The sequence below is a fragment of the Bubalus kerabau genome, chromosome 1 (genome assembly GCF_029407905.1).
Source record: "Bubalus kerabau isolate K-KA32 ecotype Philippines breed swamp buffalo chromosome 1, PCC_UOA_SB_1v2, whole genome shotgun sequence".
Classification (NCBI taxonomy): domain Eukaryota; kingdom Metazoa; phylum Chordata; class Mammalia; order Artiodactyla; family Bovidae; genus Bubalus; species Bubalus kerabau.
This window is the reverse complement of record NC_073624.1, coordinates 178,250,979-178,278,844: the sequence shown is the minus strand read 5'-3', so window position 1 is coordinate 178,278,844 and position 27,866 is coordinate 178,250,979. Positions and strand designations below refer to the sequence as shown.

At 40.4% G+C, this 27,866-nt stretch overlaps 2 protein-coding genes across 2 annotated transcripts; both read right to left on the bottom strand.

The window, feature by feature from the left end:
- Positions 1-4,259: 4,259 nt before the first annotated feature.
- Positions 4,260-5,207, bottom strand: LOC129620686 (olfactory receptor-like protein OLF4). Its single transcript, XM_055536461.1, has one exon. The coding sequence runs from the start codon at positions 5,205-5,207 to the stop codon at positions 4,260-4,262; it is 948 nt and encodes a 315-aa protein (XP_055392436.1).
- Positions 5,208-7,334: 2,127 nt separating this feature from the next.
- On the bottom strand, positions 7,335-19,079 carry LOC129620590 (olfactory receptor 7A5-like). The gene is made up of 3 exons (XM_055536411.1): positions 18,640-19,079; positions 18,169-18,354; positions 7,335-7,558 (listed from the first exon to the last, which is right to left on the bottom strand). Exons 1-3 carry the CDS (start codon positions 18,992-18,994, stop codon positions 7,335-7,337), a joined length of 765 nt encoding a protein of 254 aa, XP_055392386.1. The 5' UTR covers positions 18,995-19,079.
- Between the last annotated feature and the right edge of the window lie 8,787 nt (positions 19,080-27,866).

Here is a 27,866-nt window from a genome sequence, read left to right as displayed (position 1 = left end):
ATAGATCAACTAAACAGAAAATTAACAAAGAAACACAAACTTTAAATGATACAATAGACAAGTTAGACCTATTTGATATCTATAGGACATTTCAGCCCCAAACAATGAATTTCACCTTTTTCTCAAGTGCACACAGAACCTTCTCCAGGATAGACAACATCCTGGGCCATAAATTTAGCCTTGGTAAATTAAAAAAAAAAAAAAATGAAATCATTCCAATCATCTTTTCTGACCACAATGCAGTAAGATTAGATCTCAATTACAGGAAAAAAAACTATTAAAAATTCCCACATATGGAGGCTGAACAACACGCTGCTGAATAACCAACAAATCACAGAAGAAATAAAAAAGGAAATCAAAATATGCATAGAAATGAATGAAAATGAAAACACAACAACCCAAAACCTATGGGACACTTTAAAAGCAGTCATAAGGGTAAAGTTCATAGCAATACAGGCATACCTCAAGAAACAAGAAAAAAGTCAAATAAATAACCTAACTCTACACCTAAAGCAACTAGAAAAGGAAGAAATGAAGAACCCTGGGGTTAGTAGAAGGAAATAAATATTAAAAATTAGGGCAGAAATAAATGCAAAAGAAACAAAAGAGACCATAGCAAAAATCAACAAAGCCAAAAGCTGGTTCTTTGAATGGATAAATAAAATTGACAAACCATTAGCCAGACTCATGAATAAACAAAGGGAGAAAAACCAAATCAATAAAATTAGGAATGAAAATGGAGAGATCACAACAGACAACACAGAAATGCAAGGATCATAAGAGACAACTATCAGCAATTATATGCCAATAAAATGGACAACGTGGAAGAAATGGACACATTCTTTAAAAAGTACAACTTTCCAAAACTGAACCAGGAAGAAATATAAAATCATAACAGACCTATCACAAGCACAGAAATTGAAACTGTAATCATAAATCGACGAGCAAACAAAAGCCCAGGTCCAGATGGCTTCACAGCTGAATTCGACCAAAAATTTAGAGAAAAGCTAGCACCTATCCTACTAAAACTCTTCCAGAAAATTGCAGAGGAAGGTTAACTTCCAAATTCTTTCTATGAGGCCACCATCACACTAACACCAAAACCTGACAAAGATGCCACAACAAAAGGAAACTACAGGCCAATATCACTGATGAACATAGATGCAAAAATCCTTAACAAAATTCTAGCAATCAGAATCCAACAACATATTAAAAAGATCATACACCATGACCAAGTGGACTTTACTCAAGGGGTGCAAGGATTCTTCAATATCCACAAATCAATCAATTTAATACACCACATCAACAAATTGAAAAATAAAAGCCATATGATTATCTTAATAGATGCAGAGTCAACCCTGTATGAGAGACAGCAAAAGAGACACAGATGTATAGAACAGTCTTTTGGACTCTATGGGAGACGGAGTGGGGGGATGATTTGGGAGAATGGCATTAAAACGTGTATAATATCATATAAGAAACGAATCGCCAGTCCAGGTTCAATGCAGGATACAGGAAGCTTGGGGCTGGTGCACTGAGATGACCCAGAGGGATGGTATGGGGAGGGAAGTGGGAGAGGTGCTCAGGATGGGGAACAAGTGTACACCCATGGCAGATGCATGTTGATGTATGGCAAAACCAATACAATATTGTAAAGTAAAAAAAAATAATAATAATTTAAAAATTAAAAAAATACATGCAGTGAAAGACTTTGACAAAATTCAACATGCATTTATGATAAAAACTCTCCAGAAAGCAGGAATAGAAAGAACATACCTCAACATAATAAAAGCTATATATGACAAACCCACAGCAAACATTATCCTCAATGGTGAAAAATTGAAAGCATTTCCCCTAAAGTCAGGAACAAAACAAGGGTGCCCACTCTCACCACTACTTTTCAACATAGTTTTGGAAGTTTTTGCTACAGCAATCAGAGCAGAAAAAGAAATAAAAAGAATCCAAGTTGGAAAAGAAGAAGTAAAACTCACTGTTTGCAGATGACATGATCCTCTACATAGAAAACCCTAAAGACTCCACCAGAAAATTACTACAGCTAATCAATGAATACCTTAAAGTTTCAGGATATAAAATCAAAACACAGAAATCCCTTGCATTCCTATACACTAGTAATGAGAAAATAGAAAGAGAAATTAAGGAAACAATTCCATCCACCATTGCAACGAAAGGAATAAAATACTTAGGAAAATATCTACCTAAAGAAACTAAAGACCTATATATATAGAAAACTATAAAACACTGGTGAAAGAAATCAAAGAGGACACTAATAGATGGAGAAACATACCATGTTCATGGATTGGAAGAATCAATATAGTGAAATTGAGCATACTACCCAAAGCAATCTATAGATTCAATGCAATCCCTATCAACCTATCAATGGTATTTTTCAGAGCTAGAACAAATAATTTCACAATTTGTATAGAAATACAAAAAAACCTTGAATAGCCAAAGCAATCTTGACAAAGAAGAATGGAACTGGAGGAATCAACCTGCCTGACTTCAGGCTCTAATACAAAGCCACTGTCATCAAGACAATATGGTACTGGCACAAAGACAAAAATATAGTTCAATGGAACAAAATAGAAAGCCCAGAGATAATTCCACAAACCTATGGACACCTTATCTTGGACAAAGGAGGCAAGAATATACAATGGATTAAAGACAAGCTCTTTAACAATTGGTGCTGGGGAAACTGGTCAACCACTTGTAAAAGAATGAACCTAGAACACTTTCTAACACCACACACAAAAATGAACTCAAAATGCATTAAAGATCTCAACATAAGGCCAGAAACTATAAAACTCATAGAGGAGACCATAGGAAAAATACTCTCTGACGTAAATCACAGCAGAATCCTCTATGACCCACCTCCCATAATATTGGAAATAAAAGCAAAAATAAACGAATGGGACCTAATTAAATTTAAAAGCTTCTGCACAACTAAGGAAACTATTAGCAAGGTGAAAAGACAGCCTTCAGAATGGGAGAAAATAATAGCAAATGAAGCAAGTGACAAACAACTAATCTCAAAAATATACAAGCAACTCCTACAGCTCAATTCCAGAAAAAAATGACCCAATCAAAAAAATGGGCCAAAGAACTAAATAGACATTTCTCCAAAGAAGACATACAAATGGCTAACAAACATATGAAAAGATGCTCAACATCACTCATTATCAGAGAAATGCAAATCAAAACCACTATGAGGTACCATTTCATGCCAGTCAGAATGGCTGTGATCCAAAAGTCTACAAGCAATAAATGCTGGAGAGGGTGTGGATAAAAGGGACACTCTTACACTGTTGGTGGGAATACAACTAGTACATCCACTGTGGAGAACAGTGTGGAGATTCCTTAAAAAACTGGAAATAGAACTGCCTTTTAACCCAGCAATCCCACTGCGGGGCCTACACACCGAGAAAACCAGAACTGAAAGATACACGTGTACCCCAGTGTTCATCACAGCACTGTTTATAATAGCCAGGACATGGATTCAACCTAGATGTCCATCAACAGATGAATGGATAAGAAAGCTGTGGTACATATACACAATGAAGTATTACTCAGCCATTAAAAATAATACATTTGAATCAGTTCTAACTAGGTGGATGAAACTGGAGCCTATTATACAGAGTGAACAGAAAGTAAAACACCAATACAGTATACTAACACAAATATATGGAATTTTAAAAGATGGTAATGATAACCCTGTATGCGAGACAGAAAAAGAGATGCAGATGTATGAATAGTCTTTTGGAGTCTGTGGGAGAGGGAGATGGTGGGATGATTAGGGAGAATGGCATTGAAACATGTATAATATCATATATGAAATGAATCGCCAGTCCAGGTTCGATGCATGATACTGGATGCTTGGGGCTAGTGCACTGGGACGACCCAGAGGGATGGTACGGGAGTGAGGTGGGGAGGGATCAGGATGGGGAACACTTGTATACCTGTGGTGGATTCATGTTGATTTATGGCAAAACCAGTACAATATTCTAAAGCAATTAACCTCCAGTTAAAATATATAAATTTCTATTAAAGAATAAAAACCATTTACATAGTTTAAAAAAAGACAGAATAAAGCTTAACAAGAGAGTTCCTAATATTGTATGAAGATACTGAATTCAAAGAAAAAAATGGAAATCCCAAAAAATAAGTGGAAGAAGAAATTTTTATTTCACAATGATCAAAGAAAAAGTTCTGGTTTGATACTTTGAGTTATGCAATCCAGAGCACTAGAGTAATTGGTCTTTTATACATGGCATGAAATACAATCTCTTTAGACCCTCTTTTATATCTCGGTTTCTCAGACTGTAGATGAGAGGGTTCAGCATGGGTGTGACCACAGTGTACATCACCGAGGCGACTGTACTTGAATGTGAGGTGTGGGTACCAGCAGAGCTAAGGAACACTCCTAAGGCTGTAAAATAAAATAGGAAGACAACTGAGAGGTGGGACACACAGGTGGAAAATGCTTTATACTTCCCCTGAGCTGATGTGAGTTTACATATGCAGGAAACTATTTTAGAATATGAGTAAAGGATACCAGCAAAAGGACCAGCACCCATCAGGACAGCTGAAAAATGCATCACTATGTTATTAAGAAAGTTGTCAGAACTGGCAAGTTGTACCACCTGACTGAGTTCACAGAAAAAGTGGGGGATTTGCACAACAGGACAGAAGGACAATCGCAGCACCATTAAGCTGTGTAGCAAGGAATACAAGGCAATTAGCACCCAGGATATCAGAATCAACAGTCCACAGAGCTGAGGGCTCATGATGACCATGTAGTGCAGGGGGTGGCAGATGGCCACATACCGATCATAGGCCATCACACTTAGGAGAATGTCATCTAATCCTGCAAAGAGTATGTAAAAATACATCTGGGTGATGCAGCCTTCATAGGTGATACCTTTGTTCTTGTTCTGGATATTCCACAGCATCTTAGGGATGGTGGTGGAGGTGAAACAGAGGTCTACAAAGGACAGGTTGGAGAGGAAGAAATACATGGGGGTGTGGAGGTGGTAGTCTGAGCTGATGGCCAGAATGATGAGCAGGTTTCCAAACACAGTGATTAGGTACATGCAGAAGAAAAGCCCAAATATGAGAGGCTGCAGTTCTTGTTCTTCTGAAAGTCCCAGAAGAAGAAATTCTGAAATTCGTGTACTATTCCCTGGTTTCATGGGGTGGAGGTGACTACCAGGAAAAAGAAAAACAACATGACTAGTTTGCACACAAACTGGCATAATTCACATAGCTGAAATACTGCAATTTCTATTTAGCCCTCAAGTAATTGATCTTATTTCCTTATTTATAGAAAAGTTCTCTTCCAAAGTATACTCCATTTCATCTCTGACAAAGATTTTTTGTCCCATTCTCATCACATTGGCAAAGAGCTCATATATTCTAGAGTTCTAATGAGGTATTTATTCATTTATTTGAGAAATACATATTTAGTGCTGACCCAGTAGAAAGTGATGAAAAATAAATCTCTCCCAACCAAGGATGGTGAATGAGGATATTCAAATAAAACAGGATAGAATATGTCAGAATATCACAGATGCTCTGAAGAAACCAAAACCAGGTATAAAGGAGAGAGTGGTAGGAGGTGTTATTTTGTCCTGAGCGTTCAGGGAAGAGCTTCAAACTAGGTGATGTTTGAAGATTCCTGAAGAGAGAGAAGAAGCCTTTGTGATGTCAGAAGAAGTGTGTGCCTGGCAAAGGGAGCTGCCACTGCTAAGAACCTGACAAAGATGCTTGTTCCACATGTTCAAGTGCAAACAAGGAAGCCAGTGGGGCGAAGGAATAAGTAGGACGGGGAGTGGTTAGAGATGTTGTCAGGATGCTGAGGAAAAAGGTGGCCTCCCTGCTACAGCTGAACCTTCAGCACATAGAGAATCCCTCCTTCCATGTGTTTCCTTGCACTTTATGAATGTAGTTTGAAACCATCCTGTGAATTATGTCAGTTTCCCTACTTAGTTCCATCTATTGACCAACTTCTGACCTCTGTATTATAAGTCATCTTAACATATGAGTACAGATGCCTCTGCTTTAAGCACTGGTCTCTCTTCACAAGGCACAGGCAAACACACACACACACACACACACACATCCACACACACGATGTTTCTGGCTTGTGTTACTATCATAAACTGGTCACCCAGATCCACCCTCATTAGGCCATGAATGGTTAACACATGGCAAAACCAATACAATATTGTAAAGTTAAAAAATAAAATAAAATTTATAGCTTATCAGATCAAATTATTATTCTCCAAAAGAATGTATAACTTTTACCCAGAAGTTCCAGGATTTTAAAAAATTTATGTGTTTTTTAATTGAAGCATAATAGCTTTACAGAATTTTGTTGTTTTCTGTCAAAACTCAACATGAATCAGCCATAGGCATACATATATCCCCTCCCTTCTGAAACTTCCTCCTATCTCCCTACACATCCAACCCCCAAATTCCAGTTTATAAACTTCCTATAGAACAATAAATTGTTGGTAAGGCCCATTTCTTCTCGATATTTAGAGAAGAGTGAAAAGCATGAGAGAGAAAGAAAAAGAGAAATGAAATGGACATAGGCAAATTAAGAGGGAAAATATCCAATAAACTCAAATGACCCCTGAGACGATGCAACAAAGAAATGTTTCCTTGCTTCATCAATATTCCAATTCCAGTGGTATCACCTTGATGCCCAAGAAATAATAATAAAGAAGAATATATTTTTCCAAGGACATAAACAGGGATATATTCATGATGTGATATATCTTACAGTTTAAATATCTCAAGAGAATAAGCAAATGGAACATAAACTACCAATTCAAAATAAAAAATAAATGAAATACAACAACAGTTGGATATATTTTATATGAAGAAGCAGAATACTTCTTTTTCCTGAGGAGTTTTCCTATTTGTTTACTTCAGTTCATAAATAAGATTATTAGACTTATTGTCTACTTTTACTGGAAGCCTTTTATGCCTCCCATTCCTTCTCATGGGGCTGCCTTGGTGGCTCTTAAGTAAAAAATCCGCCTGCAATCCAGGAGGCCAAGGTTCAGTCCCTTGGTCAGGAAGATCCCTAGAGAAGGAAATTGCAACCCACTCCAGTATTTTAGCATGGGAAATTCCATGGACAGAGGAGCCAGGTGGGCTACAGTCCATGTGGTCGCAAAAGGATCAGATGCAACTTAGCAAGTAAACCACCACCACCATTCCTTCTAACTGAACTTCCTCTATTACCATTTGTCAACATTGACGAGTGAAGGCTTCACTTTATTTTTTTGACCTAAATAGATACACTAGTATTAGGAAAGCTGGAAAATAACTGCAGTGACCTCTGGCCTCTGGACTATGCTAGATTGGTCCTCAGTGACATCAGGTACATGTTCCTGGATTCCATCCTCTCTGACCTTCTCCTGAAATGTGTGAATTATGGAGCTCTCACCTGCCTGCAGATTGAGAGAGAAGGCTTTCCCTGTAGAAGTCCAAGTTCCTTTCTGAATTATTGATGCAGACCAAATTTTTGTACCTAAACAAGACAACAGGAAGGGATAAAATCAAGCACTGGCTCCCAGACAGATTCAGGAATCTAAATTAAGGACTAGGTCCTCAGCAACCAAAGTGGCACAGGCTCAGGGGCTGCAGCAAAGGAGAAATTTCCAGCTTCTTGTGTCAGCTCACAGGGCTTCTCTGGTGGCTCAGTGATGAAGAATCCACCTGCAGTGCAGGAGTCGCAGGAGATGGGGGCTTGATCCCTGGGTCAGGAAAATCCCCTGGAGGACTGCATGGCAACCCACTCCAGTGTTCTTGCCTGGAGAATCCCATGGACAGAGTTGCCTAGAGGGCTATAGTCCATGGGGTCTCAAAGAGTTGGACAGGACTGAAGGGACTTAGCAAGCATGCACACATGTCAGCTAATTGGGAATATTTTCCTTTTGTTACTCCAGCCTCCAAGTACATGATTCCCCTTGGGGACATTGGGCTGGACATAATGCAATTATTTTTCTCTTGATTCTCTGTTACTAGGTGATTGCATTATAGGTTGGGTGATTCAGTTTTTATCATTCCTTCCCCATTAATTCTTCTGATTTCAAAGCACTAAGGCTCCCAGAACCTCATCACATCCCTGAGATCTAATTCTTTTTAAACTATAACACTGAAGATTTGTCTTGACGAGGACCCTATGGTCTCCAAAGCTTTGATCTGTGGTAGAGAGAGGAAAAAAAAAAAAAAAAAAAACAAAAAAAAAAACGATGGAAATCTATAAAACTACTATTTCCCTCTTCAGAACTGGGGATAACTTTGCTCCTTCAATATAAAAGTGTGGGTATTATTCTCCCTGGATTCATACTAGTTTTTCCAAGCCAATTACAAGTTTCTCAGTTATATCAGAAGTCAACAGCTTCCCTTTAGTTTCTCATTATAAAATGTTTATAACTATAAGAAAAATATTTATATGTTGATATGATAAGTGAAAATCACTCAGTCGTGTCTGACCCTTTGCCCCACATGGACTATACAGTCCATGAAATTCTCCAGGCAAGAATCCTGGAGTGGGTAGCCATTCCCTTCTCCAGGGGATCTTCCCAACCTAGGGATCAAACACAGGTCTCCCACATTGCAGGCAGATTATTTACCGGCTGAGCCAGAAGGGAAGCCCAGGAATACTGGAGTGGGTAGCCTATCCCTTATGCAATGGATCTTCCTGACACAGGAATTGAACCAGGGTCTCCTGTGTTGCAGGCAGATTCTTTACTGAATTATCAGAGAAGCCCAATATTATATTAATACGACCATAAACCAGGCTTCCCAGGTAGCTCAGTGGTTAAGAATATGCCTGCAAATGCAGGAGATGTAAGAGATGCAGGTTTGATCCTTGGGTTGGGAAGATTCCCTGGAGGAGGAAATAGCAACCCACTCCAGTATTCTTCCCTTGAGTATCCCATGGATGGAAGAGCCTGGCAGGCTACAGTTCATGGGGTCATAAGCAGTTGGACACAACTGAGTGACTAACACATGACCATTAAACTATCTTAGCATGTTATAGTGATTATCAAATTTAATTTTTTAAATAGTGTGTTTCTGAGGTAGCACTTTTTTGAACTCCATTCTCTGTTGTCAGATTGGAACTCAGAAGGATTTAATATTCTACTTAAAAGTACAACCCAAGTAAGGGCAGGAGTCTGGATTGAGGTCTCTTAGTTCTGGAACTCTGTCCCAGTGATTCTCAACCAGACATGATTTTGACACTGGAGATACTTGGAAATATCTGAAGGAATGCTACTAATCTCATATAAACCACAGAACAGCACCCAATACAAATAATTCTCCTGTCCAAGGCAGCATAAGAATGAGAGAAATCCTATTCCAGACAAGAATATCTATAATTCACTGTTCATACAATTTGTTCATACAAATCACCAAGGTCTGCGGTTCAAATGTTTATTCGGATTCCTCAGGTCTCTAGTCATCCACGGGCTGTGTTTCTGATCATTTGAGCTGCAATATCAGATTCCAGTTCAAATTCTTTACACCCTGAAAAGAAGGGAACATCTTTAACACTACCACTGGTGGTACTTTGATACTTGCCACTCCTAATAATCTTTCAGAGCCCTGTGTATGTCTTTGTACCTTAGACTATAGATGAAGGGGCTCAGGATAGGTGTGATCACAGTGTACATCACCGAGGTGATTGCACTTGACTCTAAGCAGAAGGGCATGAGTAGCCACAGGGCTGAGGTATACCCAAAGCCCATGCAATGAAACAAGGATATAAGTGAGAAGTGAGATGCACAGGTGGAAAGCACTTGGCACTTCCCCCAAGCTGATGGTATTCCAGATAGAGAGGAAACTATCTTAGAGTAAAGGACCCCAGGTAAGACATTTGTTGTTCAGTCACTCAGTTGTATCTGACTCTTTGTGACAGCATGGATTGCAGCATGCCAGGGTTCCCTGTCCCTCACCATATCCTGGAGCTTGCTCAAACTCATGTCCATCTAGTCGGTGATGCCATCCAGCCATCTCATCCTCTGTTGTCCCCTTCTCCTCTTGCCTTCAATCTTTCCCAGCATCAGGGTCTTTTTTTAACAAGTCAGCTCTTCTCATCAGGTGGCCAAAATTTTGGAGCTTGAACTTCAGCATCAGTACTTCCAGTAAATATTCAGGATTGGTTTCCTTTAGGATTGACTCATTTGATCTCCTTGCAGTCCAAGCGACTCTCAAGAGTCTTCTCCAACACCACAGTTCAGGAGTATCAATTCTTTGATGCACAGACTTCTTGGTGTTCCAACTCTCACATTCATGCATGACTACTGGAAAAACCATAGCTTTAACTAGATGGACTTTCTTCGGCAAGGTCCCTGCTTTTTAATACACTGTCAAGGTTTGTCAGAGCTTTTCTTCCAAAGAGCAAGTGTCTTTTAATTTCGTGACTGCAGTCACCATCTGCAGTGATTTTGGAACCTAAGAAAATGAAGACTCTCACTGTTTCTGTTGTTTCCCCATCTCTTTCCCTTGAAGTGATGGAACCAGATGCCATGATCTTAGTTTTTTGAATGTTGAGTTTTAAGAATGCTTTTTGACTCTCCTCTTTTACTTTCATCAAGAGGCTCTAGTTCCTCTTCACTTTCTGCCATAAGGGTGGTGTCATCTGCATATCTAAGGTTATTACTATTTCTCCTGGCAATCTTGATTCCAGCTTGTGCTTCATCCAACCCAGCATTTCTCTGCATATAAGTTAAATAAGAAGAGTGACAATATACAGCCTTGACATACTCCTTTCCCAGTTTGGAACCAGTCCATTACCAACCTGAAATATAACAGTTTCAAATTACATCATCATGTCATTAAGAAAGGTGTCACAATTGACTATTTGGATCTCTTATTTGCTTTTACAGGAAAAGTACAGAATTCCAAGAAGGTACAGAAGGAAAGTTGCAACACTGTTAATCTTTGTAACAAAGAATGTAGGGCATTCATGTACCAAACCCCAGAACCAGCAATCCACAAGTGTGTGTGCTGGGGGGTGGGGTGGGGCAGGGGGTGGTGGTGTTCATGGTGACAGGATAGTGAAGAGTTTGAAAGATGGCCATGAAGTGGTCATAGGTCTTTGTGGTCAGTACAATGCTGCCTAAATCTACAAAGAGTAGGTAAAAGTATATTCATAGGTTATGGCTTTGCCTTCTTTGGGATGGTGATGAATGTGAAATATACCTTAAAGGAACAGATTGGAAAAGAAAAATTACATGGGTGTGTGAAGTCAGAGATGGTGGCTAGGATAATAAGCAGGTTTCTAAGCACAGTGATCTGGTACATGGAGAGAAAATGTGCAAATATAAAGTGCTGCAGTTCTGGTTTCTCTGATAATTGCAGAAGAAGAAATTTTGAAATTCATGTATCATTTCCTGGTCTCATGTGGCCCTCATCAACTTGTTGCTTTTTGTTTCTTTGATAATAGCCATTCTTACTGTGGAAAGTGTACCTCATTGCAATTTTGGTCTCTCTTTCTTTGAAGATTAATGATGTTAAGCCTCTTTTCCTGTGTCTGTTGGCCATTTGTATATCTTCCTTGGGGGAAAATGTCTATTGAGGGTCCTCTACCCATTTTTAATATGGTTGTTTATTTATTTTTTTTAATTTTTAATTAAGTTGACTTAGTCTGATATATAGTTTAAGTTTTCTGTTTTTGCCTATCAACTTGATTTTTTTTTTTTTTTTGGTACTTTTGCCTTCTCATTTGAAGCAGAAGAGAACACTTCAACTTTGCTTATATGATGGTTCTGGGTGTTGAACTCCCTCACCTTTTCTTTATTTGGGAGAGCCTTTATTTCTTCTTCATATCTGAAGGATACCTTTGCTGGATGGAGGATTCTTGGCTAGCAGTTTTTATATCACAATAGTTTGAGAATGATATTCCATTCTCTCTTGGACTATGGATTCTGTGCTAAGAAATTTGTTGATAACCCAATGCAGGTATCTTTGCAGGGTGCTCACTTTTTTTCTGGATACCTTTAATATTCTTTCTTTTTAATACCTTTTATTGAAATGCAATTGATTTACAATGTCATATTAGTTCCAGGTATAGAGAAAATTATATATATCAGAGAAGGCAATGGCACCCAACTCCAGTACTCTTGCCTGGGAAATCCTATGGACGCAGGAGCGTGGTAGGCTACAGTCCATGGAGTCGCAAAGAGTGGGATGCGACTAAGTGCCTTCACTTTCACTTTTCACTTTCATGTATTGGAGAAAGAAATGGCAGCCCAATCCAGTGTTCCTGTCTGGAGAATCCCAGGGACGGGGGAGCCTGGTGGGCTGTCATCTCTGGGGTCACACAGAGTCGGACACAACTGAAGTAACTTAATATATATATATATATATATATCAGATCATATCAGATCAGTCTCTCAGTCGTGTCCGACTCTGTGTGACCCCATGAATCGCAGCACACCAGGCCTCCCTATGCATCACCAACTCCCGAGTTCACTCAGACTCACGTCCATCAAGTCAGTGATGCCATCCAGCCATCTCATCCTCTGTTGTCCGCTTCTCCTCCTGCCCCCAATCACTCTCAGCATCAGAGTCTTTTCCAATGAGTCAACTCTTTGCATGAGGTGGCCAAAGTACTGGAGATTCAGCTTCAGCATCATTCCTTCAAAGAAATCCCAGGGCTGATTTCCTTCAGAATGGACTGGTTGGATCTCCTTGCAGTCCAAGGGACTCTCAAGAGTCTTCTCCAACACCACAGTTCAAAAGCATCAATTCTTCGGCACTCGGCCTTCTTCACAGTCCAACTCTCACATCCATACATGACCACTGGAAAAACCATAGCCTTGACTAGCCGGACCTTTGTTGGCAAAGTAATGTCTCTGGTTTTGAATATGCTATCTAGGTTGCTCATAACTTTCCTTCCAAGGAGTAAGTGTCTTTTAATTTCATGGCTGCAGTCACAATCTGTAGTGATTTTGGAGCCCAGAAAAATAAAGTCTGACACTATTTCCACTGTTTAGCCATCTATTTCCCATGAAGTGGTGGGACTGGATGCCATGGTCTTCATTTTCTGAATGTTGAGCTTCAAGCCAACTTTTTGACTCTCCACTTTCACTTTCATCAAGAGGCTTTTGAGTTCCTCTTCACTTTCTGCCATAAGGGTGGTGTCATCTGCATATCTGAGGTTATTGATATTTCTCCCAGCAATCTTGATTCCAGCTTGTGTTTCTTCTAGTCCAGCGTTTCTCATGAAGTACTCTGCATATAAGTTAAATAAACAGGGTGACAATATACAGCCTTGACGAACTCCTTTTCGTATTTGGAACCAGTCTGTTGTTCCATGTCCAGTTCTAACTGTTGCTTCCTGACCTGCATACAAATTTCTCAAGAGGCAGATCAGGTGGTCTGGTATTCCCATCTCTTTCAGAATTTTCCACAGTTTACTGTGATCCACATAGTCAAAGGCTTTGGCATAGTCAATAAAGCAGAAATAGATGTTTTTCTGTAACTCTCTTGCTTTTTCCATGATCCAGCGGATGTTGGCAATTTGATCTCTGGTTCCTCTGCCTTTTCTAAAACCAACTTGAACATCAGGACGTTCACGGTTCACATATTGCTGAAGCCTGGCTTGGAGAATTTTGAGCATTACTTTAATAGCGTGTGAGATGAGTGCAATTGTGCGGTAGTTTGAGCATTCTTTGGCATTGCTTTTCTATGGGATTGGAATGAAAACTGACCTTTTCCAGTCCTGTGGCCACTGCTGAGTTTTCCAAATTTGCTGGCATATTGAGTGCAGCACTTTCACAGCATCATCTTTCAGGATTTGGAATAGCTCAACAGGAATTCCATCACTTTTTTAGATTCTTTTTCCAGTATAGATTATTATAAGATATTGAGTTTATTTCCCTGTATTTAACCCCCTAGGTCCTTGTTGATTGTCATATATATATATATATATATATATATATATATATACATACATACAGAGAGAGAGAGAGAGAGATTAGTATATAAAAACAGCATTCTATCACTGACTTTTAAAAAAATTTTTCTTTATTTATTTGCTGTATTTCTGACTGCACCGAGTCTTCCTTGCTTTGCGGGGGTTTTCTCTCATTGTGGAGGTCGGGGGGCACTACTCTTCACCGTGGTGACCTCTCTTGCTGCAGAGCACAGGCTGTACAGTACAGGCTCAGTAGTTGTGGTGCCCCTTCTTAATGACTTTGTGGTGTGTGAAATCTTTCCAGAGCAGGCATCACCCCCAGTGCCTATTCCCGCCTTGGCAGGCAGATTCTTGTTTACTGCACCACCAGGGAAGTCTTTTCGTTCACTGACTTTTCACAGTTTTAATACGTGTGTGTTGGAGAAGGTTTTTTGCATTGAAACATTTATGTGTTCTATTATTCCTCTGTAGATGTGTGCTTTCGGATCTTGCCCCAGACTTGGAAAATTCTCAGCTATTATTTCTATACATAATCTCTCTGTTCCTTTCTCCCTCTCTTCTGCTTTTGAGACACCCAGTATCCTTCTTACCTGTTCTGGTAGAGTCAGAAGTTTCTCAGATAATATATTCATTAAAATATATATTTTTTTAATGTATAAAATATATATATATATATATATATATATATATATATATATATATATAATTAGTTCTGTCCTCACATCTACCTGAATCATTCTACCTTTTAACTCACTATCTCTCTACACCATATGGTCTCCACTTCCAGTGCTTTGCAATTCATCCTTCATCTCATTTACTGAGTTCTTTAGCTCCAGAATTTCTGGTTACTTATTTTTAAGAGCTTTCATCATTTTGGAAACTGTTCTTTATGTTCATTATTTTTATTCCTCAGCTAACTGATGTGTCTTTGTGAGTTTTCTTGTAGCTTGTTGAGCTTCTTCATGACACTATCTTGAATTCTCCACTTGCTTGATCACAATTTTCAATTCAGTCCAGTTCAGTTCACTCACTCAGTTGTGTCCAAATATTTGCAACCCCATGATTGCAGCACGCTAGGCCTCCCTGTCCATCACCAACTCCCGAAGTTCATTCAAACTCACATCCATCGAGTCAGTGATGCCATACAGCTATCCCATCCTCTGTCATCCCCTTTTCCTCCTGCCCCCAATCCCTCCCAGCATCAGAGTCTTTTCCAATGAGTCAACTCTTTGCATGAGGTGGCCAAAGTACTGGAGTTTCAGCTTTAGCATCATTCCTTCCAAATAACACCTAGGGCTGATCTGCTTTAGAACGGACTGGTTGGATCTCCTTGAAGACCAAGGGACTCTCAAGAGTCTTCTCCAACACCACAGTTCAAAAGCATCAATTCTTTGGCGCTCAGCTTTCTTCACAGTCCAACTCTCACATCCATACATGACCACTGGAAAAACCATAGCCTTGACTAGATGGACCTTTGTTGGCAAAGTAATATCTTTGCTTTTGAATATGCTATCTAGATTGGTCATAGCTTTCCTTCCAAGGAGTAAGTGTCTTTTAATTTCATGGCTGCAATCACCATCTGCAGTGATTTTGGAGCCCCCCAAAATAAAGTAACACACTGTTTCCCCATCTATTTCCCATGAAGTGATGGGACCAGATGCCATGATCTTCGTTTTCTGAATGTTGAGCTTTAAGCCAACTTTTTGACTCTCCTCTTTCACTTTCATCATCAATCACAGTCTTACAGGATGTTAAATTAGTTCATGGAGAACTGTTGTTTTCTTTTTGTGATTCCATGTTACTGTGGTTTTTCATGATGCCCAGTGGGTTGCTCCTCTGTCCATTCATTTGAAGGAGCAAACAGTGTTCTTATGTAGGTAATTCCTTGTATACTTTGATTCTAACAATTCAACAGATTGCTAACAGAGGACCTTCTGTGTTTTTCAATTAAGTGGCTTTGTGGCACAAGATTTTGCTTTCTTTCACATGAGCTGCTCCTGGCTATATTTGAGGAACTACATTTTTTGCATTTCATGGCCTCTTCCAGAGGCATTGTCGTTGTCCTTGCCATCAATGTTTGTGCCTCCAGCATCACTGGTGACCTGGTGTTGTCAGTGTCCCTGATGTGGCTGGCATCTTTATTGGGGGATCCCAGAGTGTTAGGTGCTCTTGCCACATGCAGGGTGACCTTGCTTGTGCCCCCACCCCCACCGATGCCTGGTTCCCTGGGGCTGCAGGTGCTACTGCATCCAGGAGGCCAGGGTTACATGCACCACCCCAAGTGGGACTCCCAGGTGCTCTGAGGCTGCAGGCCCAGCTGCCTCAGCCATGGGGTGGGATCAGCATCACCAACTCTGCTGTTCCCCTGGCTCCACCTCCTGCATGTGAAAAATCCACTCACCTTCAGTTGTACAACTGTGTGTATCTCTGGTGTCCCAACATGTTGGATAGGGAAAAAAAAAATCTTTAGTTATGCATGATGTTATCTAAGTTGTAGATTGAGGGGAGCAACAAAGAGAGTGTCTTCTGCCACCATAATACTGATGTCACCAATGATAGGCTTTTCCCTACAAGCTATAAGGTTAAAATTGTGGTTTCCCAGGTGCTGCTGCTGCTGCTAAGTAGCTTCAGTTGTGTCTGACTCTGTGCGACCCCATAGATGGCAGACCACCAGACTCCCCTGTCCCTGAGATTCTCCAGGCAAGAACACTGGAGTGGGTTGCCATTTCCTTCTCCAAGGCATGAAAGTGAAAAGTGAAAGTGAAGTCGCTCAGTTGTGTCTGACTCTTCGCGACCCCATGGACTGCAGCTTACAAGGCTCCTCCGCCCATGGAATTTTCCAGGCAAGAGTACTGGAATGGGGTGCCCTTGCCTTCTCCCTTCCCAGGTGGCACAGTGGTTAAGAATTCACCTACCAATGCAGCAGATGCAGGAGATGCAGGTTCGATTCCAGGGTCAAGAAAATCCCCAGAAGGCGGAAATGGCAACCCACTCCAGTATTCTTGCCTGAAGAATCCCATGGACAGAGGAGCCTGGTGAGCTACAGTCCATGGGTTCACAAAGATCAGACACCACAGAGGACACATGCATAAGCATAAGATTAAAATACACAAATAAATGGAGTAGACTATCATATATTAGTGAAGAAATAATTGGTACATGGCTCCATACAACCTCATGGATGAGCTTTAGAGTTCCAACATATAGAATTACTGAGAACATAGACTCATGAGAAATCCAGCAGAGATCAGAACACCTCCTTAATATTAAATCTCATTTGATATTAAAGACATCATATTAGAACAGTTACTGTTAGGATGAGTGGTTATGCAGCAACAAGTAACTGAATAAAATAAAAAAAGGTATAGAACTGAGATCAACTCCAATAATCTCACTCTATGAATTTATTCTGATCTTTAAAGATTGCATTCACTACTCTGTTTTTTAATTGTATTACAGATAATTATATTAAAAAGTTTATTCCATTGCAGTTTCCTCCCAGGTAATCGGGATATTGGCAAACATGTTTGCACTTATTGTGACCTGAACCACATGACTGGAGAGGCAGTCAAGCTCTCTAGTGAGTCATCTTTGATCATGAGGTATATACACATACTATACATATAGAAAGATTTGACCCTTGAATAATACAGAATTTGGAAGCAATGACACCTTGGGCAGTTGAAAATCTGCCTGTAACATTGCAATCAACTTTCCTTATCCATAGCTCCACACCCTCTGAGTCAGTCAACCCTTTTATAAAATTATATAAATTGCCCTGGATTTCACGTGTACACTTTTTCATATGAGTAATATATCTCACGAATTTTTTTTTTCCAGAAAGCAAGGCAAAAATTACTCAGGATGACATTTGTCATTTAAGAAAGTATTATTCCTCATGTCACTCCATAAAAAATAGAAATGCCCAAATATCTCATATCTAAAGTTTGGAAAATTTTTAAGTAGAAAGAAGCACAACTTTAAAAAAACACACCTAAATGATAGTGTGAAAAGAAATTTTAATAAAGCGAGTAACTGATATTGTATGGAAAAGTTGAATTTTTATAGAAATGGATATCCAAGGAATTAAGTAGAAGGAGCAAATTTTATTCCACACTGAGGAAAGTCTCACAATTACGGATTCACAGGCTCTGAGCAATGCAGTCAAGGGCACTTCATCTGCCCCAGGACAATTGGTATTTTTATACCTACTATTCCATAGACTCTCTTCAGAGCTCTCTTTATGTCTTTGTTCCTCAGACTGTAGATGAATGGGTTCAGCATGGGTGTGACCACAGTGAACATCACGGAGGCTGTTGCACTTGAGTGTGAGCTGTGTGTAGCAGCAGAGCTAAGGTACACTCCAAGGCTTGTAGAATAAAATAATAAGACAACTGAGAGATGAGATGCACAAGTGGAAAATGCTTTAAACTTTCCCTGAGTCGATAAGATTCTTCGTATGGAAGAGACTATCTTAGAGTAAGAGTAAAGGATACCAGCAAGCGGCCCACCAGCTAGTAGCACTGATGCCAAATACATCACCATGTCATTAAGAAAGGTGTTAGAACAGGCAAGTTGGAGCATCTGATTAAGTTCACAAAAAAATTGGGGAATTTCCACCTTTGTACAGAAGGTCAGCTGCAAAGCCATTAAACTTTGTAACAAGGAATGCACAGCACTCACCATCCAGGGCACCAATACCAGCAGTCCACAGAGCCGAGGGTTCATGATGATTGTGTAGTGCAGGGGCTGGCATATGGCCACAAAGCGGTCATAGGCCATCACTGTCAGGAGGAAGTCATCTACTCCTGCAAGGAATATGTAAAAATACACCTGGACGATGCAGCCTTCATAGGTTATGACTTTGCTTTGGTTCTCAATATTGTGCAGCATCTTTGGGATGGTGGTGGAGGTGAGGCAGATGTCTACAAAGGACAAATTGGAGAGGAAGAAGTACATGGGAGTGTGAAGGTGGGAGTCAGAGATGGTGACCAGGATGATGAGCAGGTTTCCAAACACAGCGATCAGATACATGAAGAGGAAAAGCCCATAGATGAGGGGCTGCAATTTTGGATCTTCTGAGAATCCCAGAAGAAAAAATTCAGAAAATTGTGTATTGTTACCTGGTTCCATGTGGTGGAAGTGACTACCAGGAAAAACGAAAATAAGATGAGTAATTTTCACACAAATTGGGATAACTCACATAATGTAATTTCTATTTTTCTCTCAATAAATTCATTTTAGTATCTTGTGTTTAGAAAAGTTTTATTTCATCTCTACCTGGGAATTTTTTACCTCTTCTCAGCATATTCCCAAAGAAATCATGCATTCTACAATTGTAATGAGAAATACTTTCATACAGTTGAAGAATATATATTGAGTGTCAACCATGTTCAAAGCACATATTGTTTAGTCGCTAATCCGGATCTGGCACTTTTGAGACTCCCCGGACTGTATGTAGCCTGCAAAGCACCTCTGTCCATGGGATTTCCCAGGCAAGAATACTGCAATGGGTAGCCATTTCCTTCTCCGAGTGATCTTCTCTACCCAGGGTTTGAACCCGCCTCTCCTGCATTGCCAGATAGATTCTCTACCACTGAGCCACCTGTCCAGTCCCTCCAAACAAATATACGGTGCTGAAAAACAAAAGTGTTCACAATCCAGTGGTGGTGAAAGATGATGTGTAAATATAATATGTCAAGTAATAACAGTTGGTATGAAGAAAACAAAGCTAGATATAAAAGAGAGTAGTAGGAGGTATTTCCATGTACTGAGTGTTCAGGTAAGGCCAGCAAACAAGGTGATAGTTGAACAGAGAGCTCAAGAAAGGGAGAGAAGGATGTAGTATGATATCAAGAGAAATATGTGCCTGGCGAGGGAATGGCCACTACAAAAGACCTAAGGAAAATGCTTGTTCTTTGCACTTTATGAATTTAGTTGCAAAAGCATCCTGTGAATTAAAGCATCTCTCATCCTTAGTACCTTCTGCTGACTGAGGTCTGGGGTCCGTGATATAGGGCACCTTATTATATGAGTCCAAGCGCCTATGCTTTAAGAACTGCTCTCAAGGCACAAGCTCACACACACTCTCACACCATGTCCTCCTGGGATATGTTCCTACCACACATTTCTCACCCAGAACCACCCTCCTCACACCATATACCATTATAACTCAAGCTGACCATGTCAGATCATCTTTATCCTACAGAATGTATAAATGGTACCCAGAAATTCCAGTTCACAGACTGCCCATAGGCCAATAAACTTGGGGTTAATTTTTATGATCACTTTCAGCTTTGTATTTAAAGAAATATAAAAAGTATGTGCATGTGTGAAAGAGAGGTGGAGGGAGAGAGAAGAGAGGGAAATGAAATAGACATTAGGGGGTAAAAGATTTAACAAGCTCTAATAGTCCCTGAGACTACATGATGAATTAAACCTTCCTTGTTTGGCAACATTCCAATTCTAGTTATCTCTACTTGATGCCCAGGAAAAATAATTTTCAAAAAGAAAAATACATGTTTATCTTGACAGAACAGTTATACTTTTATAATGAATGAAACTTGAAATATTTGACTACCCCAATAGAAAAATGGGCAAAGTAAATAAAGTGAAGTGAAGTCTCTCAGTCGTGTCCAACTCTTTGCTACCCCATGGACTGTAGCCCACCAGGCTCCTCCATTCATGGAATTTTCCAGGCAATAATACTGGAGTGGGTTGCCATTTCCTTCTCCAGGGGATCTTCTTGATTCAGGGATAAAACCCAGGTCTCCCTCATCGCAGGCAGACACTTTACCATCCGAGCCACCAACAAAAATAAGTATCCAAAGAAAAACAACAAAAGCTAAACGTGTTGTATATAAAGCAATAGAAGACATTTTCCCAAAATATTTTCCATTTCTTTGACCAATTTTTTACTGTTCTATAGGGAATGAGGCAAGCTCTTTCCAAGTTTTCTTATGGGGCATCGTGTGTTTGTTATTCTTGGAGTTTAAGCACTGTCATATATTTAAAATAAATCTGATGAGCATACCCCAATGCTATTCTGGTCTTTGTTCAACATGCAAAAGGCTTTTCAAACTGTACTCTGACACCATGTCAATCCATTCTTTTGTCCTGAATAAAATTTTTCATAGGATTCATGCCTGAAGATGTCATATAATATTATATTATATTAGATTAGATGTTCATTGTACTATTACTTTACCATGACAATGCAAAATCCTAATCTTCAGAGACTTCAACTGCTTTGGTCACTATTTTTTTCCATAGTATCCTTTTATCATCACAATCTGTACATATCTGTAGTTGTTTTTCTCTTTTCATTCCTATTATTGTTGACCTATAGCTTTTCTTTTTTTAAGATAAATTTATTTATTTTAATTGGAGGCTAATTACTATTGTACTTTCAGAAAGATATGTGAATATATGTGCACTTATATAGAAACAAGACCTTTCCAGGTGGCGCTAGTGGTAAAAACAAACAAACAAAAACAAAACAAAACAAAAACTGTCTGCCAATGCAGGAGGCATAAGAGAGGCAAGTTCAATTCCTGGGTCAGGAAGATCCCCTGGAGGAGGGAATGAAAGCCACTCCAGTATTCTCCAGTATTCTTGCCTGGAGAATACCATGAACAGAGGAGCCTGGTGGGCTACAGTCCATACGGTCACAAAGAGTCAGAAACAACTGAAGCCACTTAACATGCATGCAGGCAAACAGAAACGTATGTATAGAAGTCTTTTGGACTCTGTGGAAGAGGGAGAGGGTGGGATGATTTGGGAGAATGGCATTGAAACATGTATATCATATATGAAATGAGTCACCAGTCCAGGTTCAATGCATGATACTGGATGCTTGGGGTTGGTGCACTGGGACGACCCAGAGGGATGGTACGGGGAGGGCGGAGGGAAGGGGGAGGAGGGTTCAGGATGGGGAACACGTGTATACCTGTGGTGGATTCATGTTGATATATGGCAAAACCAATACAATATTGTAAAGTTAAAAATAAAATTAAATAAATAAATAAAAACCACATTCACAGAAAACTAGTCAATCTAATCACACAGACCACAGCCATGTCTAACTCAATGAAACTAAGCCATGCCATGTGGGGCCACCCAAGACGGACAGGTCATGGTGGAGAGGTCTGACAGAATGTGGTCCACTGGAGAAGGGAATGGCAAACCACTTCAGTATTCTTACCTTGAGAACCACATGAACAGTATGAAAATGCAAAATGATAGGATACTGAAAGAGGAACTCCCCAGGTCAGTAGGGGCCCAATATGCTCCTGGAGATCCCTGGAGAAATAACTCCAGAAAGAATGAAGGGATGGAGCCAAAGCAAAAACAATACCTAGCTGTGGATGTGACTGGTGATAGAAGCAAGGTCAGATTCTGTAAAGAGCAATATTGCATAGGAACGTGGAATATTAGGTTCATGAATCAAGACAAATTGGAAGTGGTCAAACAGGAGATGGCAAGACTGAACGTCAACATTCTAGGAATCAGCAAAGTAAAATGGACCGGAATGGGTGAATTTAACTCCTATGACCATTATACCCACTACCGCAGGCAGCAATCCCTTAGAAGAAATGGAGTAGCCATCATGGTCAACAAAAGAGTCCGAAATGCAGTACTTGGATGCAATCTCAAAAACGACAGAATGATCTCTGTTCGCTTCCAAGGCAAACCATTCAATATCACAGTAATCCAAGTCTATGCCCCAACCAGTAACGCTGAAGAAGCTGAAGTTGAACGGTTTTATGAAGACCTCCAAGACCTTTTAGAACTAACACCCAAAAAAGACGTCCTTTTCATTATAGGGAACTGGATGCAAAAGTAGGAAGTCAAGAAACCCCTGGAGTAACAGGCAAATTTGGCCTTGGAATACGGAATGAAGCAAGGCAAAGGCTAATAGAGTTTAGCCAAGAGAATGCACTGGTCATAGCAAACATCCTCTTAGAACAACACAAGAGAAGACTTTACACAGGGACATCACCAGATGGTCAATATTGAAATCAGATTGATTATATTCTTTGCAGCCAGAGATGGAGAAGCTCTATACAGTCAGCAAAAACAAGACCAGGATCTGACTGTGCATCAGATCATGAACTCCTTATTGCCAAATTCAGACTTAAATTGAAGAAAGTAGGAAAAACCACTAGACCATTCAGGTATGACCTAAATCAAATCCCTTATGATTATACCGTGGGAAGTGAGAAATAGATTTAAGGGATGATTTCTGAAAGATAGAGTGCTTGATGAACTATGGATGGAGGTTCGTGACATTGTACAGGAGACAGGGATCAAGACCATCTCCACGGTAAAGAAATGCAAAAAAGCAAAATGTCTGTCTGGGGAGGCCTTACAAATAGCTGTGAAAAGAAGAGAAGCAAAAAGCAAAGGAGAAAAGGAAAGATATAAGCATCTGAATGAAGAGTTCCAAAGAATAGCGAGGAGAGATAAGAAAGCCTTCCTCAGCGATCAATGCAAAGAAATAGAGGAAAACAACAGAATGGGAAAGCGTAAAGATCTCTTCAAGAAAAATAGAGATATGAAGGGAACATTTCATGCAAAGATGGGCTCAGAAAAGGACAGAAATGGTATGGACCTAACAGAAGCAGAAGATATTAAGAAGAGGTTGCAATAATACACAGAAGAACTGTACAAAAAAATATCTTCATGACCTAGATAATGACAATGGTGTGATCACTCACCTAGAGCCAGATGTCCTGGAATGTGAAGTCAAGTGAGCCTTAGAAAGCATCACTATGAACAAAGCTAGTGGAGGTGATGGAATTCCAGTTTATCTATTTCAAATCCTGAAAGATGATGCTGTGAAAGTGCTGCACTCAATATGCCAGCAAATTTGGAAAACTCAGCAGTGGCCACAGGACTAGAAAAGGTCAGTTTTCATTCCAATCCCAAAGAAAGGCAATATAAAAGAATGTTCAAGCTTCCGCCTAATTGCACTCATCTCACACGCTAGTAAAGTAATGCTCAAAATTCTCCAGGCGAGGCTTCAGCAATACATGAACCATGAACTTCCAGATATCCAAGCTGGTTTTAGAAAAGGCAGAGGAACCAGAGATCAAATTGTCAACATCTGCTCACTTCAGTTCAGTTCAGTCGCTCAGTCATGTCCGAGTCTTTATGACCCTAAGAATTGCAGCACGCCAGGCCTCCCTGTCCATCACCAACTCCCGGAGTCCACTCAAACTCACGTCCATTGAATCGGTGATGCCATCCAGCCATCTCAATTCGGTGGATCATCAAAACAGCAAGAGAGTTTAAAAAAAATATCTATTTCTGTTGTATTGACTATGCCAAAGCCTTTGACTGTGTGAATCACAATAAACTGTGGAAAATTCTGAAAGAGATGGGAATACCAGACCACCTGACATGCCTCTTGAGAAACTTATATGCAGGGCAGGAAGCAACAGTTAAAACTGGACATGGAACAACAGACTGGTTCCAAATAGGAAAAGGAGTAAATCAAGGCTGTATATTGTAACTCTGCTTATTTAACGAATATGCAGATTACAGCATGAGAAACGCTAAGCTGGAAGAAGCACAAGCTGGAATCAAGATTGCCGGGAGACATATCAATAACCTCAGATATGCAGATGACACCACCCTTATGGCAGAAATTGAGGAGGAACTAAAAAGCCTCTTGATGAAAGTGAAAGAGGAGAGTGAAAGAGTTGGCTTAAAAGCTCAACATTCAGAAAACTAAGATCATGGCATCTGGTCCCATCACTTCATGGCAGATAGATGGGGAAACAGTGGAAACAGTGTCAGACTTTATTGTTGGGGGCTCCAAAATCACTGCAGATGGGGATTGCAGCCATGAAATTAAAATACACTTGCTCCTTGGAAGGAAAGTTATGAGTAACCTAGAGAGCATATTCAAAAGCAGAGACATTACTTTGCCAACAATGGTCCATCTAGTCAAGGCTATGGTTTTTCCTGTGGTCATATATGGATGTGAGAGTTGGACTGTGAAGAAATATGAGTGCTGAAGAATTTATGCTTTTGAACTGTGATGTTGGAGAAGACTCTTGAGAGTCCCTTGGACTGCAAGCAGAGCCAACCAGTGCATTCGAAAGGAGATCAGTCCTGGGTGTTCTTTGGAAGGAATGATGCTAAGGCTGAAACTCCATTACTTTGGCCACCTCATGCAAAGAGTTGACTCATTGGAAAGTACTCTGATGCTGGGAGTGATTGGGGGCAGGAAGAGAAGGGGAGGACAGAGGATGAGATGGCTGGATGGCATCACCGACTCAATGGACATGAGTTTGAGTGAACTTCGGGAGTTGATGATGAACAGGGAGGCCTGCTATGCTGCAATTCATGGGGTCGCAAAGATAGGACATAACTGAGTGACTGAACTGAATTATAAATGTGTTCATATATTTGAAGAATATATATTGAGTGTCAACCATGTTCAAAACACATCTTGTTTTGTTGTTAAGCTGGATCTGGCACTTTTGAGACCCCCAGACTCTATGTAGCCTGCCAGGCTCCTCTGTCCATGGGATTTGCCAGGCAAGAATACTGTAATGGGTTGCCATTTCCTTCTCCAGGTGATCTTCTCAACCCAGGGGTTGAAACGCCTCTTCTTCATTGCCAGATAGATTCTCTATCACTGAGCCACCTGGCAAGTCTCCCCAAACAAATACAGGTAACATATATATGGTGCTGAAAGCTGGAAGTTTTCACAATCCAGTGATGGCAAAAGATGATGTTCAAATATAATATAATATGTCAAGTAATAAGAGTTGCTATGAAGAAAACAGAACTTGATACAAAAGAGAGTAGTAGGAGGTACAGAGAAGGCAATGCCACCCCACTTCATACTCTTGCCTGGAAAATCCCATGGAAGGAGGAGCCTGGGAGGTTTCAGTCCATGGGGTCACTGAGGGTCGGACACGACTGAATGACTTCACTTTCGCTTTTTATTTTCATGCATTGGAGAAGGAAATGGCAACCCACTCCAGTGTTCTTGCCTGGAGAATCCCAGGGATGGGGGAGCCTGGTGGGCTGCCATCTATGGGGTCGCAGAGTCGGACACTACTGAAGTGACTTAGCAGCAGCAGCAGCAGGAGGAGGTATTTTCATGTATTGAGTGTTCAGGTAAGGCCAACAATCAAGGTGATAATTGAACAGATAGCTCAAGAAAGGGAGATAAAGATCTAGTATGATATCATGAGAAATATGTGCCTGAGGGAATGGTCACTACAAAGGACCTAATGAAAATGGCTGTTCCTTGCACTTTATGAATTTAGTTGCAAAAGCATCCTGTGAGTTAAAAAATCTCCCATCCTTATTACCTTCTGCTGACTGAGGTCTGGGCTCTGTCATAAGGCCCCTTAATAGATGAGTCCAAGTGCCTCCACTTTAAAAAGAAATGTTCGATGCATGATACTGGATGCTTGGGGCTGGTGCACTGGGACGACCCAGAGGGATGGAATGGGGAGGGAGGAGGGAGGAGGGTTTAGGATGGGGAACACACGTATACCTGTGGCGGATTCATTTTGATATTTGGCAAAACTAATACAATTATGTAAAGTTTAAAAATAAAATAAAATTTAAAAAAAATAAAAAAGAAAAAGAAATGTTCTCAAGGCACAAGCACACACTCACAAACACACACACACACACACACACGCTCACATCACATCCTCCTGGCCTATGTTCCTACTACGGATTTCTCACCCAGAACCACCCTGCTCACACTATATACCATTATAACTCAAGCTGATCATGTCAGATCATCTTTCTCCTACAGAATGTATAAATGGTATCCAGAAATTCCAGTTCATAGCTTGCCCAGAGACCAATAAACTTGGGGGTTTGTTTTTATGATCACTTTCAGCTTTATATTTAAAGAAATATAAAAAGTATGTGTGTGTGAAAGAGATGCTGGGAGAGAGAGAAGAGAGGGAAATTAAATAGACATTAGACAGTAAAAGATTTAATAAGCTCTAAATGGCACCTCAATCCAGTACTCTTGCCTGGAAAATCCCATGGAGCCTGGTGGGCTGTAGTCCATGGGGTCACTAAAAGTCAGACACAACTGAGTAACTTCACTTTCACTTTTCACTTGCATGAACTGGAGAAGGAAATGGCAACCCACTCCAGTGTTCTTGCCTGGAGAATCCCAGGGATGGGGGAGCCTGGTGGGCTGCTGTCTATGAGGCCGCACAGAGTGACTTAGCAATGGTCCAGTACGTTGACCACCTCATGCGAAGAGTTGACTCATTGGAAAAGACTCTGATGTTGGGAGGGATTAGGGGCAAGAGGAGAAGAGGACGACAGAGGATGAGATGGCTGGATGGCATCACCAACTCGATGGGCATGAGTTTGAGTGAACTCTGGGAGTTGGTGATGGACAGGGAGGTATGGCATGCTGCAGTTCATGGGGTCACAAAGAGTCGGACACGACTGAGCGACTGAAATGAACTGAACTGAGTGGTCCCTGAGACTATGTGATGAATTAAAGCTTCCTTTGTTTCACAACATTCCAATTCCAGTTATCTATACTTGACGCCCAGGAAAAATATTTTTCAAAAAGAAAAATACATGTTTTCCTTGACAGAAACAGTTATACTTTTATAATGAAAGAAACCTGTGTACGAGACAGCAAAAGAGACACTGATGTATAAAACAGTCTTATGGACTCTCAGAGAGAGGGAGAGGGTGGGAAGATTTGGGAGAATGGCATTGAAACATGTAAAATATCATGTATAAAACGAGTTGCCAGTCCAGGTTTGATGCACGATACTGGATGCTTGGGGCTGGTGCACTGGGACGACCCAGAGGGATGGAATGGGGAGGGAGGAGGGAGGAGGGTTCAGGATGGGGAACACATGTATACCTGTGGCGGATTCATTTTGATATT

Bases quoted from the DNA above. Each gene is read 5' to 3' on its own strand.
- LOC129620686 (XM_055536461.1), bottom strand. From the start codon at position 5,207: ATGAAACCAGGGAATAGTACACGAATTTCAGAATTTCTTCTTCTGGGA.
- LOC129620590 (XM_055536411.1), bottom strand. From the start codon at position 18,994: ATGTATCTGATCGCTGTGTTTGGAAACCTGCTCATCATCCTGGTCACC. The intron at 18,355-18,639 runs GTGCTGTGCATT...CTCATCTCTCAG, and splicing joins ATTGGTGCCCTGGATGGTGA to TTGTCTTATTATTTTATTCT. The intron at 7,559-18,168 runs GTATAAAAATAC...TGTCTTGTTTAG, and splicing joins GAGAGTCTATGGAATAGTAG to GTACAAAAATTTGGTCTGCA.